We start from the raw sequence: 15,178 nt of genomic DNA, 5'->3' as shown, positions 1-15,178 counted from the left end.
ATAGGTAATATCACCCATTGTGTATATCTGGTTTAGGGTTGCCATTTTACCCAGGTCAACTATGACAGGCTGATGTAGTTCTAAGTCTGCTCCACTGCGTGCAGGGAGCTGCAGGTCCTACTTTTCTTAGCAAAACCAGAACTACAGCTCCATGCAAATGAGGCAAAACCAGGACTGGATCAGCCTGTTTGGGTTGACCTGGGTTTGGGTAGTTATCCTACCCTGATTGGGAAAACACAAAAAATATCAAAAGATGTTATAGGATATGAACCGTTGAGACCATAAGGGCCCCATTCCTTAAATCTGTAATGATTTATTGAGCAACATTAAACAGTGTGAAAGCCCAAGACAGAAACTACAAAGCTCAAGCTACATTTCGCACTGCTTTGATCAGGGGAACACATATATTTGAATTTCTGCTTCTCCAATCCCATCCCTGTTTAATTCATCTTATTAATTAATCCTTTTTCATTCTGTTTTATCTGGCCTGATTTACTGTGCATGCTTCACTGTTGTTTTCTACTTAACTTGGCTTCATGTGCTCAAACCTAAAAGCCTTTGGGTACATCCGGTGCCTGGGCCCTCCATCCCCAACCCATGCCTCTCCCGTGGGTGAGTCTTCACTGCAGTGTTTTCATTGTATGATTGGGTGGGCAGAGCTGGAGGAGCAAGGCTTCCTGAGTCTTCTTCCTGTGAGTTTCTCTGAGGCGCAGAAATTCTCCAAGACGAATGCGCTGAAGTTCGATCAGGCTCAGCCTGATACGTCACAGTGGAAGTTTTGAACCGGACTTGTTTAAGCACCATTGTCAAACCCTTTCACAACTCAACCAAAAGGCATTATTTAATATAAAAAAAAAAGTGTTAGAATTTGGCTTCTAGGTAAATTCATGTGGGGGGGTGGAAAAGGCATCCTGGAAAACATTCATACTTTTGGTCAACTTTAAAGCCCTTGTTTCAAAATCATGAAGCAGCAAGGGGAGTAAGAATCCACCGTCGAGGCCCAAAATGAAGCCTCAAATCATAGCAAGGTTCTCAGAGTTGCTGTGGGCATGAGGCGTGGTTGCCGAGCTGCTGTCCGTCTTGCAACTCTTAGGGGTCCTGCTTGCTTTGAGGAGCACCAGGAAGGTTTCGGTCGAGATCGCCCCAAACTCAAAGGCAAAAGTCCCATAAAAGATGAGGACGATGATAATGAAGATCCACTCGCAGAGGGCTGCCACGTGCTGCAGCACCACGTTGTCCTGTATGAAAGATATTGCACCTGAGGAATCCAGAGTCAAGGAAACACACCAGAAACAGATGAAGATGATCGGACACAGGACAGCGAACAAAGCGCAGAGCACCAGGCTCACTGAGAGACCCCCGGGGCCCCAGCACATCACGTTCACTAGGGCCTTATCCCCTTCAAACCCACCATCTCAGTTTACATGCAGTAATTATGCTGGTGTCAACGCCTAACAGCATTTCTGCAACCCAGTTTAAAAATGCCATTTTGCTGCCCCCTTCCATCAAATTCCTGAAGGGAAACTCATAAGCATACTTCTTCCATTTCTTAGGTTTCAAAACTAAATTTCTTAATGTCATAGTTCAAAGGGGTTTTCTTTGTTAATATTCAGTTTGTACCTATGATACTTGCAATGACTTATTCAGTTCTGAAATCAATTTCTGCAAATACCCAGGTAACTTTATTTACAGTGTATAAAAATATTTCAATTAATTTAAAATATAAAAATAATGTTTGAGTAGCGTTCTCTCTACAAAATGATAATCGGCATCAAACAAAAAGCAGCTGCAGAATCTTGTGCCAACTTTATGATATATTTGTCATCGTTTGCCAAAAGGCATAGCCTCCAAATACATGTTTTTGCCAAATAATAGTCAGTCTGAAATTATAACTTGGGCATTAACTGGCATCTTTGATAGATCACAACACAGGGCAAAAACATATATTTGGAAGCTGTGTTTTTTGGCAAACGATGACAAATATATCAAAGTTGGCACAAGATTCTGCAGCTGCTTTTTGTTTGATGCCGATTAACATTTTGTAGAGAGAGAGCGCTATTCAAACTTTTTTTTTTAATATTTTAAATTAATTGAAATATTTTTATTTCACTTTTGTACACTAGATTTGCTTTTGTGTTAGAATTATACACTCCTGGTGACATCTTTCATTTTATTTACAGACATCCTTTGCAATTACTGTTTCACCAGATGATCTTTTTCTTTTTCTAAATATAAGCTAATTTTGGGTTTCCACTACCACTGTTATCCACTGCACGCCTCTCTCATCAGGCACACAGTGGACCAGTCATTGAATGCATGCACTGCAGAGCACAATACACAGGCCACAGCTGGCATGAAAGCGGGAGTATACCAGATACATATTTTCAATAAATACCCCTAATATACCTTTTGTGAGAAATCTGTTTAATTAATGTGGCAAGTCTTTAATTAAGCGTAATAGGGTGAACAGTTGCCTGGTTTTGGACCGGACAGCCCAGTTTTGCAGCCTGTTGTACAGTGTCCGGTGACAAGGCACTTGTTGCTACTTCCCGCTGTCCTCCTGGGAGTCGCAAAGGGAGAGGAGAGTCGAACCGAGTCCCAAAGACGGGCAGGACGAATCTGACTAGGAAAAAAAATCAAAGCTCGATTTGAAAGGGAAAGGGAGGGGGGGGGGGGGTCGGCTGTGGCCGGTGCCCCCCTCCCATCCCCCAAGTGCCCGGTCCTGCTCCATGGAAAAGTTGGCAGCCCTAAGAATAAAGCAGCACATTTTCCTAACCTTGTCCAGAACTATAGTATTTTTACTTTGCCCCAAAGGTCATTTTCATGATGTTTGTATGCTGACCTTGGGGCAGTGCTGACGACGAGACCTAATGCAGCAGCCGGGTCAGCAGAATGGCAGCGGCACTGCAGCCCACACATTTCCAACCTGTGCCATTTTAACCACCTGTCTGCGAGCAGAAAGTAGCAAAGTGAAGACGTTTTCTTGAAGTCCAAATGTTGACAAATGCCATGAAATACATGGCCGCGTTCAAACATAAAATGTGATAAAATGGAAAGTTTTCCATGTATGTTAAATATTGGCAATTCTCTCTTTGTTATAGTTTCAGTTTTTATAACAAGGAATAATCACAGAAAAGAGTGAAGCGAGAAAAGCAAAATGAACACTGATCAGCCAACAGCGCTGTAACGGAGCGAAGAGGAAAAGAAGAACTGTGTGTGTGTGTATGTGTGTGTGTGGGGGGGGGGGGGGGTTAATCAACCAGCTCCCGGTGCTTGCGAGAAGGGCTCCAAACATTAGAAAATGGATTATTTAATCAGAATAGGACACCTTTCAGCAGTCACGTGGCCCCTGAGTGTCCCGCTGATGTGGGAATGGCAGGTTGGGGGGGGGGGGCGGGAAAGGTGAATTTCTTTCCACGTCGGGGCCACAATACCTCTAGTGGCCACCTGTAGATGTCTAGTCAATGTATGCTGGGAGGAATCACTCTTTCCCTGCTGTTGTTTTCTGAACAGGTTTTACCTGGGAGCTGCCCCCCCCACACACACACCTGATTAATATTCTAGCACCTCCGACCCCCTTCATGTGTGACAATCGGCTTTTCTGCTACTATAGGAAGAGATCATCAGAGATTTGCAGGGCAAGGCCCTAGTGTAAAGCACTGCACTTTTGCCATGTAATAATCATCGGTACATTTTACTGACTCTGAACTGCAGAGCGACTACACTGATTCTAGAATAAGGATGGATATTAGGGCCTTAATTGCCCTTCAAGCCCTATAGCAATGGGGTGTCTTGTGATGTCCTCGAGCTGATGGAGATAATCTGATATATTGTCTAAGGACAAGACTTTCTGTTACATAGGCTGTGTTAAGGGTTGGGGGGAGGGCACAGGACCCTTCATCCAGCTCTCTAGTTGCCACATATCTGTGTAGATGGGTACTTTGTGTACCAAAAATATCCATCTCTGTGCTCTCAAAGGTCAAGTTTTGCATTCAAGCCAGGAGACACAGCTTTGGGCACTCTCTGCAAACAATTGATTGGCAGGGCTGCATTCTGCACAACAGGTTTGCAACACTTTCTGGACATGCTCTGTTGCTTCTCAGAAACTTAGTACAGAACGCCAGGCAAGCAGAAAACTTATTTCACCTCTGAACAGATAAAACAAAACCAGACATATCTGGCGAGGCATGCCCAGAGGTGACGGAGGGGGAGAGAAGAGGCTAGTAGCCAAGATCTCATTATGAGCTGGGAAATCATCAACCTTGAATCCCCAGATATTCTCCCCATAGTGACAGTCATGGACAGAAATGCAAACGGGCCTGTTAGCAGGAGCTGGCAGGCCATCTGCTCACATCGAGAACCATGGGAGAGAACAGAGGGCCGCACATTGAAGGAAAGAGGTGTAAACTCATTCAGAGCAAAAGGTTATTTACAGGGACAAGCTTTGGAATAGGTTATCAATTGACAGATTGCTGTCTACTTCAGTACATGCTTTTAAAATAAAGTTGGCAGAGTCCTTGTTGTAGAGGTAACATAATAAGTACATACAAAACGCTTAACTCACCAGATGGCGACTATCTGTCGGCAACTGCTAAGGTGCACATGCGTGCGTCAGCAGGCATGCACACCCCACCAACTACCGAGGAGCTTACAGGTAGAGCTTGTAACTTACATGTGCACAGAGTCTACAAGCATAAATTCCAAGTTATAAACTCTGCTGCGAGACCAGCAGACACGGAGACCTGCGGGCTGCGCTAGTGCACCCCATTCACCATGTGCTCAATGTAGCAGACACAGGGGCTGTTGGCAGGGCCACAGAAAACCAGAGAGCCACCGGTTAGAAGGAGCCACAGTGATAGCCTGGAAAAGAGGACCACGGTACCATAGAGAAGCAGACAGATGTGTAGGAGGGGGAAATTAGAAAAAGTGCTTGGATTGGGCCAGGTTGGAGCAGAGTGGGGAATTAAAAGTGCTGGAATTAGGCTAGGAGTGGGGGTTTGGGAGGGAAGACAGAGTGAATTGGGGAGGAGATAAAAAAGAGTGCTGGAGTGGACTGGGGAGGAGGGGAGTGAACAGGAGCCTCTGGGGAATTTCACCGGGCATCAGTTGGTAGTGATGCATATTCTGCTTTGGTGAGAAAGTGATTGACAGGTGCTGATCTGGGAATTTGCTGTGCTCACATGCATGGGGCTTGGATTATTCAGCATGGAAAGTCTGAGCAAGAGTGAACTTGAAGGATAATGTCCTAATTCTGGAAATACTGACTTTATAAGCAAAAATCTGTAGAGAATTTCATGAGTAAAAATGTGTTGGGCCATGGGCCTCTCTTTAGGGCAAAGCAGACACATTTATTTGGTTCAGATATGTGATATCACACTTGTTATGCCAGATTGGCACACAATACCTTGACATTTGTGAGCAAGCCAGATCCTGTACACTTTGCTTTCTGCACCTTAGAGCAGTCCACAAGAGGGCCTTTGTACCAAAGGTTTTCTCCCATTTTATGAATATGGCAGTGGTTATCAACCTTATCTGCAGGGTACACCTAGCCGGTCAGGTTTTGAGGATATCCACGACGAATATGTATGAGATAGATTTGCATGCACGGCCTCCATTGTATGCAGATTATCTCATGCATATTCACTGTGGATATTCTGAAAACCTGGCCTGTTTGTAGCTTTCAAGGACTTAAGTTGGCCAGCCCCTGGGCTAAGTATTTGTTGAAGAGCCTTCATCTTCACCCTAGGTAGTGTTGCTGTCACTGCCAACTGGGAAATGACAGTGCTCATATGAGGGCCCTTGCCTGCAAGTCTAGGATGATCTCTTCCTATGCTAGCAGAAAATTAATGGGCTGAGTTTTTATAACCTTATACAGGACACACATGCATACATTTTGTGTGCATCCTTTGCAAATCAAAGAGAAGACAAATGGGCGGTCCAGACAAGGATTAGTTTTACGGCTACAAAAAATATTGGAAAGTTAGTATCAATATTGTATATCGGACTAAATTTCCACTAATGTATCTAAACTCAGGTGCATAAAAAGATAAGAGCAAATTTTCAAAGATCAAGACACATCCAAACATTCTTCTGGAAATCTAGACTTTAGAAGCATAAATTCTTACATGCATAATTCTTAAGCCGATTTTCAAAGAGCCTGGACTGTATATGAGTGTCGTCTCGTTGACTTGCAAGGGTTTATAAAAACATCTTGTAAAGATGTCATTTTGTTAAACTGAGATCATCCACACTTTATATGGGAGCTTTATGTAGAGCTTCCAGAGATCAAAATGTAATCTGCTACCCCTGTCAATCTCACTACTCTGTTGAAGCTTTTTGTAAAATGTAGCAAATAGATCATGGGATCCAGTTGATATAACGTATTTGGCTTTTCAGAAAGTTTTTTTTTTTTTTTTGTTTTAATTTTGGCCCAGCAGTTTTGGGGCTTCCAGCTCAATAGCACAAGGGCTGGGACCTGGCACTAGGGGCCTTCATTCACAACTCTCCTATTTTCTCTCTCCTTGTAAACTCACTTAGCCCGGTCATTGCAGCGAAGCTCAATTGGCCCTGGGTCCACTCACCAGATCGCTCTCTAGACCCCTACAAAGGCAAGCCCCAAATCTGGCTATTGGCTGTTGCTGCTCTGCGATGACTGGGGCTTCCTCCTCTGGAGGCCTTGGGCACTGCCTCTATAGCTTCCCCCAGCCCGAGTGGGCCTGAGAAGCCGAGGAGCAGTACACAACGCTGCCACTAAGTCACCAGGCTGGTCCCTTTTAAAAGGTTCTGATGGGGAGGGTCTCATCTAAGCCTCTTATGCAACCTAAAATACCATAGCATCAAAAGTAAAATCCTCTCATGGATCAAATACAAAGAATAGGAATAAACGGAGGAGGTTACAGTGAGGTCCCTCGAGGATCTATGCCAGGGGCCAGTGCTGTTCAATATATTCAGAAGCAACCTGGCAAATGGGTTAAATAGGGAGGGGACAAAAGGTGCAGATGACACAAAAATATTCCAAATAATCAAAATCAAGGCTGGTGGTGAACAGCTGCAAAGGGGCAATAAAAGTGGAGATGAGTCTCTAAGACTTACACAAACTCAATGAGGTCCATATTCAAGAGGCATTTAGCTGGATAACTTGTGAATTACCTAGCTAAAGGCCCAAGTGGCCGACGTTTCAAATAACTCATTTTCTGGCTACAATGTAGCCAGATAACGAAGGGGCATTCCAGGCTGGAGCTCACTTACATTGATAACTTAGCCAATTTTCAGCCACATCCTAAGTTAGTCGGATAACCTTAGGCCTGCCTTAGAGCAGTCGTGAAGTTATTTGGCTGCATGGAGCCGGATAACTTTAGACTTAACTGAGTGTACTCAAAAGGATTCAGCTAGTTAAAGGGTGATAGACAGAGGGGGGGAAAAAAAAAGTGACAGGCGGGCCTAGCGGCCTGATTCCCATACCCCCACCCGATATGTAAAAATGGGCCCTACCATGTTGAGCCACCACTACCATACACAAACCCTCCAAAGCATTTAAAAAATACAAGTGATAGAGACCCGCTGAGTGGCCTCTCCCCCCCTACCCTACCAACACAGCCCTAACCCTCCCGAAACCTTTAAAAGCCTCTTTTGTTTCTGCTGAGACCCCAGTTCACTATTACCGTGATTGCGTCCGCATTATGCACTGCTGTAGCTGCAATACTGTAAGCGTAAGCTACCAGTGTTGCTATTCTCTCAGCAATGCTGGCAGGGAGGATTCCTGAACACCGATCAGACTGATTTAGATCTACTATTCCGGTGCCTAGGTTTGCCTGGCCAAATTAGGCAGTTAGCAGTTCTAACCACTTAACTTTCTCCTCCCAAACTAACCTCTACCTCTATTTTCTATGCAGCTAAAGCTGTGCACTGTACACATTTGGCGTTAAAGTTGGCCCATCAAACTATGCCCAGTTTTAAATAGGCAAGGCTTGTATATTTGATTTATATTCGGCCTTTCATGTACAACAAAGCAGATTACATTCAGGTACTGGAGGAATTTCCCTGTCTCCAGAAGGCTTACAATTTAATAGGGAGATTCATCAAGCCGCGTGAGGGCTATAACTCATGTTAAACAGCGTATATCCCGTGATATAGCCCTATCACGGTGATATCGCTATATTTTTGGCCAGATTCCTGCCCCTGTTTCAATGAGCTGCTTTGCATGGCATTTGCATGCATGAATTTTGAAAATTCATGCAAAGCAGCTCACGCATACCTAACCCTCTGTAAATATAATAACACGGCTCACTTGTTATTTTATCTACAGCTCTTTGAAACCCGTTAACCATGGTGGTACAGTGGGCTATCATGGGGGGGGGTTTGCCCACTATACCACCACCTTTCATTTTAATGATATGGGGGATGGGTGGTGGGATGGGTGAGAGGGCCACTACCTCTGTATTATTTTAATGGAAATGGGGGCCAAGGGGTGGGAGACTAACACTTGGATGTGTGTGTGAGAAGGACAAAGGGAGAGTGCTGTGTGCAAGAGAGAGGTAGCCTGTGTGAGGGTGAGTGATTGTGTGTACAAGAGAGGGAGGGTGTGTATTTGCAAGAGAAAGAGAGAGGGAGCCATGTGTGTGTGTTTGTGTATGTGCATGAGAGAGAAAAAGGGAGCCTGTGTGAGGCTGTGTGTGTGAGAGAGAGAGAGAGGGATAGAGGGAGCCTGTGTGAGGCTGTGTGTGTGAGAGAGAGAGGGGGCTGTATGAAAGAGGGGTCAAACTCTGGAGGGCTAGGGGGTGAAGGTAGAGTAGAAGGGGTTTTGGCATGGAGGGAAACGGGAGAGATAGTGGAGTTGGGTATGTGAGGGCAGAGTGAAAGGGGTTTGGCCAGGGGAGTAAGGAGAGAGGCAGAAGGGATACTCTTAGTGTACCTTTAGGGAAATTCTGCTCAAAATATCTAAAACTCTGCAACTTTCAGTAATAACTTTTCTGCATTTCATTTTAAATTAATTATTTTGACGAATATAAGTATGCAGAAATTTACACTTTTGTGAACAGAATTCCCCCAGGAGTAAAGAAGCGCAGAGTGGTCCATTCCTTACATTGTACCTGAGTGGAATCCCCGAATGTTGCATTTAATAACCTATGGTTGGATCTATCATCCATAAACGTGTCTAATCCTTTTCTGAACGCCTTTATACTATTTACCTCCACAGTATCCCGTTGTAGTGAGGGCCATGGGCCTCCCTCTTCTTCTGCCGTGAGCAGGATGGGATCTGCTTGCAGCCCCGCAGGTCTTTATCCAAACTCTGCACAGGAAGGAAAATCTGTGCTCTGCAGTAGTGCAGAACTCCCCCAGGAGTAGCTTCTTTTATGCACCACTATGCTCGACAGTGTCAAAAACCATCTACTCGGCTAGATGGACTTTAGCAGCTCGTATCACGGTGTGTTAGTTGGTCCTGGAGTGTCACAGACAGGTCTGGTTCTTCAGGATATCCACAATGAATGTGCATGAGAGATATTTCAATGCACTGCACTCCCACTGTATGCAAACCTCTCTCATGCACATTCATTGTGGATATCTGGAAAACCATGTGAGGACTAGAGTCCACCTCCTCTGTGAAGGCTCCGATAGTGCCAGAGGCTTTGCACATTTGCTGCGGACTCGCCCTTCACAGTGGAACTGCCTGAGGGAAGACCAAAGGAAAACCGGGGAGCCCGCACCATGCAACAACCCAATTGACTAAAGCAAAGTGACTGCTAGAAGGATACTCATGATGAAAGTAACCAAACCTAGCAAGGTAAGGAAGCAGCGGAAGTGCCCGTTCCAGTACTGCCAGCGGGCACGGGCCATGCGGTAGGTGAGCAGCGACTGCAGGCACAGGAACAGCAGGCTGGTGGGGAACGCCAGGCATGTCCCAATGTAATGCAAAACCTTGGCATGAGATACCTGAGGAAGACAAGAACAATTAGGATTAATCCCATGTCCATTTCTTGCCTGACAAGCCCCCTTTAAATTACATTTTCAAAGCCTGTTGAGTACAATAAATTTAGGAAATAAAGCCATAGGCGAAGACCGCAAATTTTCTCTGTTACACTTCTATGCTCTCTCCAGAGATTCAGCGGCCCAGATCTCGCCATAATCCTGGAGTTCAAGATCACAAAGTTTGCCATAATTGCAGACTCAGAACTCTCCTTCTCCTATAGGAAACAGAGGCAGCCCAAATGTCCTCCCTCTCTTGCAGAGATCAGGGTCCCAAAATATTTTCCTATTCCCCCTGGGGATCAAATTTTCTCTCTCTCTCTCTCTCCCCCAGAGATCATGGATCCCTAAATGTTTTACTTCTGCCCTGGGGGACGGGGGTGCCTAAGAGCTCCCCTTAGGGGTCAGGGACCCCAAGATTTCTCTTGTATTAGACAGGGATCAAGTGCCGGGGGGGGGGGGGGGTGGTCCCTGATTACAAGTTTATAACTTGAAACTCAGAAGCTAAGATTTTCCAAATCTTCCTACTATTTAAAAGATAGACAATAACAGGAAATGCTTAAATAAACTCTTGGTTGGCACCCTGGCTACATCCGCTGCATATCTCAGAACCAGAGTGGGGGTCCTGGTTACTGAGACGTCCAGCAGGGGGCTCCCTTTCCCTGCTCGCACCACCCTGATGACACGGAATCGATGCCCTCCTCAGTGTGCCCAGTGCAGATGGCAATACACGACCCACACTCCTGGCTGGATCGTTCCGTGTGGCTTAGAGAGATGGAGCTGAACTAAGACAAGAGCTTGATGTATCTTCCTTACAGATTTAGCTCCCTAAGGGCACAATACCAAAGTTAGAAACTTTTTTTTTCACGCAATGCACAATTAAACTCTGGAATTCGTTGCCTGAGGAGTGTAGCTGGGTTTAAAAAAGGTTTAGATAAGTTTCTGGAGGAGAAGTCCATAAACTGCTATTAATCAAGTTGACTTAGGGAATAGCCACCGCTATTACTGGCATTAGCAGAATGGGATCTCTTTAATGTTTGGGTACTTGCCAGGTACGTGTGACCTGGATTGGCCACTGCTGGAAACAGGATACTGGGCTTGATGGACTCTTGGTCTGACCCAGTATGGCATGTTCTTGTGTTCTTAGGTCTCAGCTGATCCCAGAGTTGCTGTCTGCCCCAGCGAGTGTCCTGGCACCTGCTCCTAATACCCACCCCTGGACACAGTTCAAGTCACTTTATGAAGAATATATATATATATATATATATATATAAAGAGAATTGTTTTTTCAGTCTAATCTGATTTTAAAGGCTCAGGGCCTTTTATTAACAGACAGATCTTCCCACCCATGTCTGGCAATGCTCAGGATGGGAATAGAAAACAGAGAGAAACTGCACCAATGTTACAGCAGAGCAATTGGAACTAAGGCATCAACTTGAAAGATACATTATGACACCCAAACATACAATTAAGTTCCTGATCATCTTAATTTTTTTTTTACCTTATCTAACTTCCCCTGCACTCCAACCCCCTCCAACACACACAGACTATTGCCTCTTCATACTGTTCCCCCCCCCCCCCACCGCTGGAGAAAGAACAGAGTGCTAGCCAGAAACAAGAGGCCAGCAGGTTCCCCCACACGGCATCCTGGCATAACCAGACAGCTCTCTGTCATCTGGCCCAGGCTCAGCCAGGCCAGGATTTGCTCCCACTGCATCCCTGCATTTGTAGCTGCTGTTTTTTGGTTTATTTTTTTATTTTGCTGAAGCTGAAACGACAAGTCCAGAGGCACATTTAGGAAAAAAATCACACTCCTCGAAGATTTTAACCACTCCAGTCTCCTGCCTGTGCTGATTCTCGTCCTGAGACTCAGTAAGTAAACAGGTTCTCTGCACAAGAAACTAAAAAGTAACTGGTAATCTGTGATATTCTGAGGGTTCCCACCTCTCCTCTTTTCAGGACTTCTGTAAACTTTTCCTCCTCTACCTTCACTCTCCCCAGATGTTCCTTACACGGATGCATTTGAAAGGGAGTGTAAACATTACCCATCCTTCACCATTCTCCACTTATTCAGACTGATCAGGGGCTGGCACTTGGGGGTCAGGCCTCCTTATTCATAAAGCTGGACGCATCCCTGCCATTTTTTTTTTTTTCCCCTTGGCAGTTACCTCTCGTTCCTTTGGGCTTCCGGCACAATCAGAACCAGCTCCAGTGCCATGAATCTTCCTTTACAAGTACAGGTGGGATTTATTTTCTTTGTGCAAGGGGCTGACTTCCACACTGCAGAGTCCTGGGAAAACTTGCTGCAACCCTGGGAAAAGATTCTTCAACTTGCTCCTAGGTTCAAGGAGATGAAGCGCTTGTAGAGAGCATTATGTGAGTGAAAGAGAGCAATGTGTGTGTGGATAAGAGGGAGTATGTGTATGTGGCTGAGGGAGAGCAGGCATATGTGTGTGTGTGGGTGAAAGAGAGCACGTGTGTGTACAACAACCCCCCTCTTCCTCTCTGCCTGCTAATCCATGACAATCTCAAGGCATCTGGAAATCAAATGTTCTCAGGTATGGAGAGCGGGGAATTTTTAAAAAATCCTTACTAATTTCAGTTATTGGGTATTATTTGTGTCTGTTTTGAAATATTTTATGGATGTTTGGAATATTTTATATGAGTTTTTAACTATTTGATGTTATTCTATTTGTTAATTGTTTTGAATTATTCTTTATATTGGTATGGTTGCTGCTTTGGTCCTCTTACTGTGCAGTATACTTGCCACCATAACTGCTCTCCCCACTCCCCGCTCTAAGGGGTGTCCGTCCCCCCCCCCCCCGCCTTAGCCCTCAGTTCCGATGAGCACCAGTAATGTGGCCCTCTTTTAAAAAATGTTTGCCCACCCCTGCTGTGAAGAGAATTTCATCCTTTCATTCTTACCAAATGCACAAAAACCTGAATTTCCCAATAGGCATAATTAGGGCCTGTGCCTAGGTGGCACAAATTGGGTGGGTGGCAAAGTTTCTGCCTCCACCTGTCCAGACCTTTAATCTCGCCATTCCTCTTCCCCCTCAGTCTAATCCAATTCCCTCCCACTGCTCCTCTGCAGAGTTCAGGGCTCCCCCTACCTCTGCTATGAGGCCAGCGTGGATCCCCAAGGCCCTGCCAGTGGAAGAAGAGAGGAAGGGGCCGAGACCAGAGCTGTGAGATCAGAGGGGTTTCCCAGGCCCTGCCAGCGGAAGGAGGAGCCAGGATGAGGTTGCGAGGCTGGAGGCATAGGTGCCAGTTCTGTGGGTGCAGTGGGTGCTTGCACACCCCACTATCGAATAAACTCCTTCCAAGGTGGGGTAACTTGTATTGAATTTGGCACCTCCAAACATTTGAAAAGTTGGCTCTTTTGGCCAGCAGGGATACCCATGCCACACTGGCAAAGTAGAGAGGAAGGGGCCAGGACTGGAGCTGCGAAGCCAGTTGGTATCCCCAGCCTTCGCCGACAAAAGAAGAGAGGAAGGGGCTGGGGCTGGAGTTGAGAGGCCAGCAGGGATCCCTAGAGCCTTGGCAGGAAAGAGGATGTTAAGAGAGACATTCAGATCACAACAAATGATCAGGCATTTAAACTAGAGGGCAGCGGTGGCAGGAAGTGGTCAATGAAATTGCCATGTCACCCTGGAGCAGTAGAGGAAGTGGGAGGAGAAAATAACAATCAATCAGCTCAAAAAAGCAGAAAAGGTGACTAGGAAGAGGAACAAACCAAGGGAGAAACGTTGGAAAGGTTTGACTGCAAATGCTTGCAGTCTGAGCAATAAAATCCCAGACCTGCAGGCCCTAATGGTGGAGGCAGCCTTGGGCATTGTTGCTGTTACAGAGGCCCATGATTGTGATACGGCCATCCCTGGCTATAACTTATTATAAGGAAGGACAGAGAGGACAGGAAAGGGGTAGGAGCAGTTCTTTATGTCAAAAACAATATCTAAGCAACTGAAATGCAAGAAAATTGGGGTAGGAAAGAAACATTATGGGCTGTCCTAACAAAAAGAAGATGGTGCTTCCATTTACATGGGTGTGGTCTACAGACCTCCGACTCAGAAAGGAGAGCTGGACAGAGATCTGGCCGAAGACATCCAAAAGCTGAGAAGGAAGGGACAAGTGTTGCTCATTGGAGATTGTAATCTGCCAGATGTGGATTGGAGTATCCCATCTGCAGAATCTACAAGAAGTAGAGAGACAATGGATGCCCTTCAAGAGTCTTTCCTCCAACAAATGGTAATGAAACCTATGAGGGAGGGTGTGATACTTGACTTAGTGCTCACAAATGTGGATAATGTCTCTAATGCCCAAATAGTTGCCCACCTGATCTGCAATGATCATCAGACAGTATGGCTTGATATCGCAAATAAGATGCAGAAAAGTCTCACAAAGATCCGAGTTTGGAATTTCAAAAATACGGGCTTTGTCAAAATGGGGATGAATCTGGAGGAAGAACCAGAAGACTGGGAGAAAATGTCTGAGGTGGAACAGTGATCCAAATTAAAAGGAGCTATTACAAAGGCAACAAATCTATATGTTAGAAAAGTAACCAAAAGTCAGAGGAAAAAGAAACCGATCTGGTTCTCAAAGGAGGTGGCTGAAAAAATAAAGGCAAAAAGAACAGCAGTCGGGAAGTATAAAGGATCCCAAAAAGAGGAACACAGGGAAGAATACCTGGTAGAACTGAGGGAGACAAAGAAAGAAATCAGGAAAGCAAAAGATCAAGTGGAAGAAAGGATTGCCAAAGAGAAAGATGGGAGGCCCAAAGTGGTAGAGTGAAAATGAAAGGTGACAAGGAGCAATGTATGGAGAGAGACGAAGAAATGGCAGAAATATTAAACAGATGCTTCAGTTTGGTATTTACAAAAGAAATCCCTGGAGAAGGACCATTCTGGTTGAAAAGACTGTAAATGGGGGTGGGGTAGACCAAACTCCGTTTACAGAAGAGAATGTATGGGAAGAGCTAGGAAAACTGAAAATGGAGAAGACTATGGGGCTGGATGAGGTTCATCCCAGGATACGGAGGGAGGTCAGAGATGTGCTGGCGGGTCTGCTAAAGGACCTGTTCAATAGATCCCTGGAAATAGAAGTGATGCCATGAGATTGGAGAAGAGCCGTGGTGGTCCTGCTCCACAAGAGTGATAGCAGAGAGGAGGCTGGAAACTACAGGCCGGTTAGCCTCACCTTGGAGGTGAGAAAATTA

The 15,178-nt window shown here is 45.4% G+C and overlaps 1 protein-coding gene across 4 annotated transcripts in view; it reads right to left on the bottom strand.

Moving 5' to 3' along the window:
* Positions 1-297: 297 nt before the first annotated feature.
* LOC115095409 (transmembrane protein 150A-like) overlaps positions 298-15,178 on the bottom strand; it is a 235,356-nt gene continuing 220,475 nt past the window's right edge. For all 4 annotated transcript variants that reach the window (XM_029609021.1, XM_029609022.1, XM_029609023.1 and 1 more), the window contains 2 exons: positions 9,753-9,930; positions 298-1,258 (listed from right to left, as the gene is read on the bottom strand). In XM_029609021.1, the coding sequence (XP_029464881.1) occupies positions 1,014-1,258; positions 9,753-9,930 (423 nt within the window). In that variant the 3' untranslated portion in view covers positions 298-1,013. The remainder of the gene's footprint in view (positions 1,259-9,752; positions 9,931-15,178) is intronic.

This window comes from Rhinatrema bivittatum, chromosome 7 (assembly GCF_901001135.1).
Source record: "Rhinatrema bivittatum chromosome 7, aRhiBiv1.1, whole genome shotgun sequence".
Lineage (NCBI taxonomy): Eukaryota > Metazoa > Chordata > Amphibia > Gymnophiona > Rhinatrematidae > Rhinatrema > Rhinatrema bivittatum.
This window is presented reverse-complemented; position numbering and strand designations above follow the sequence as displayed.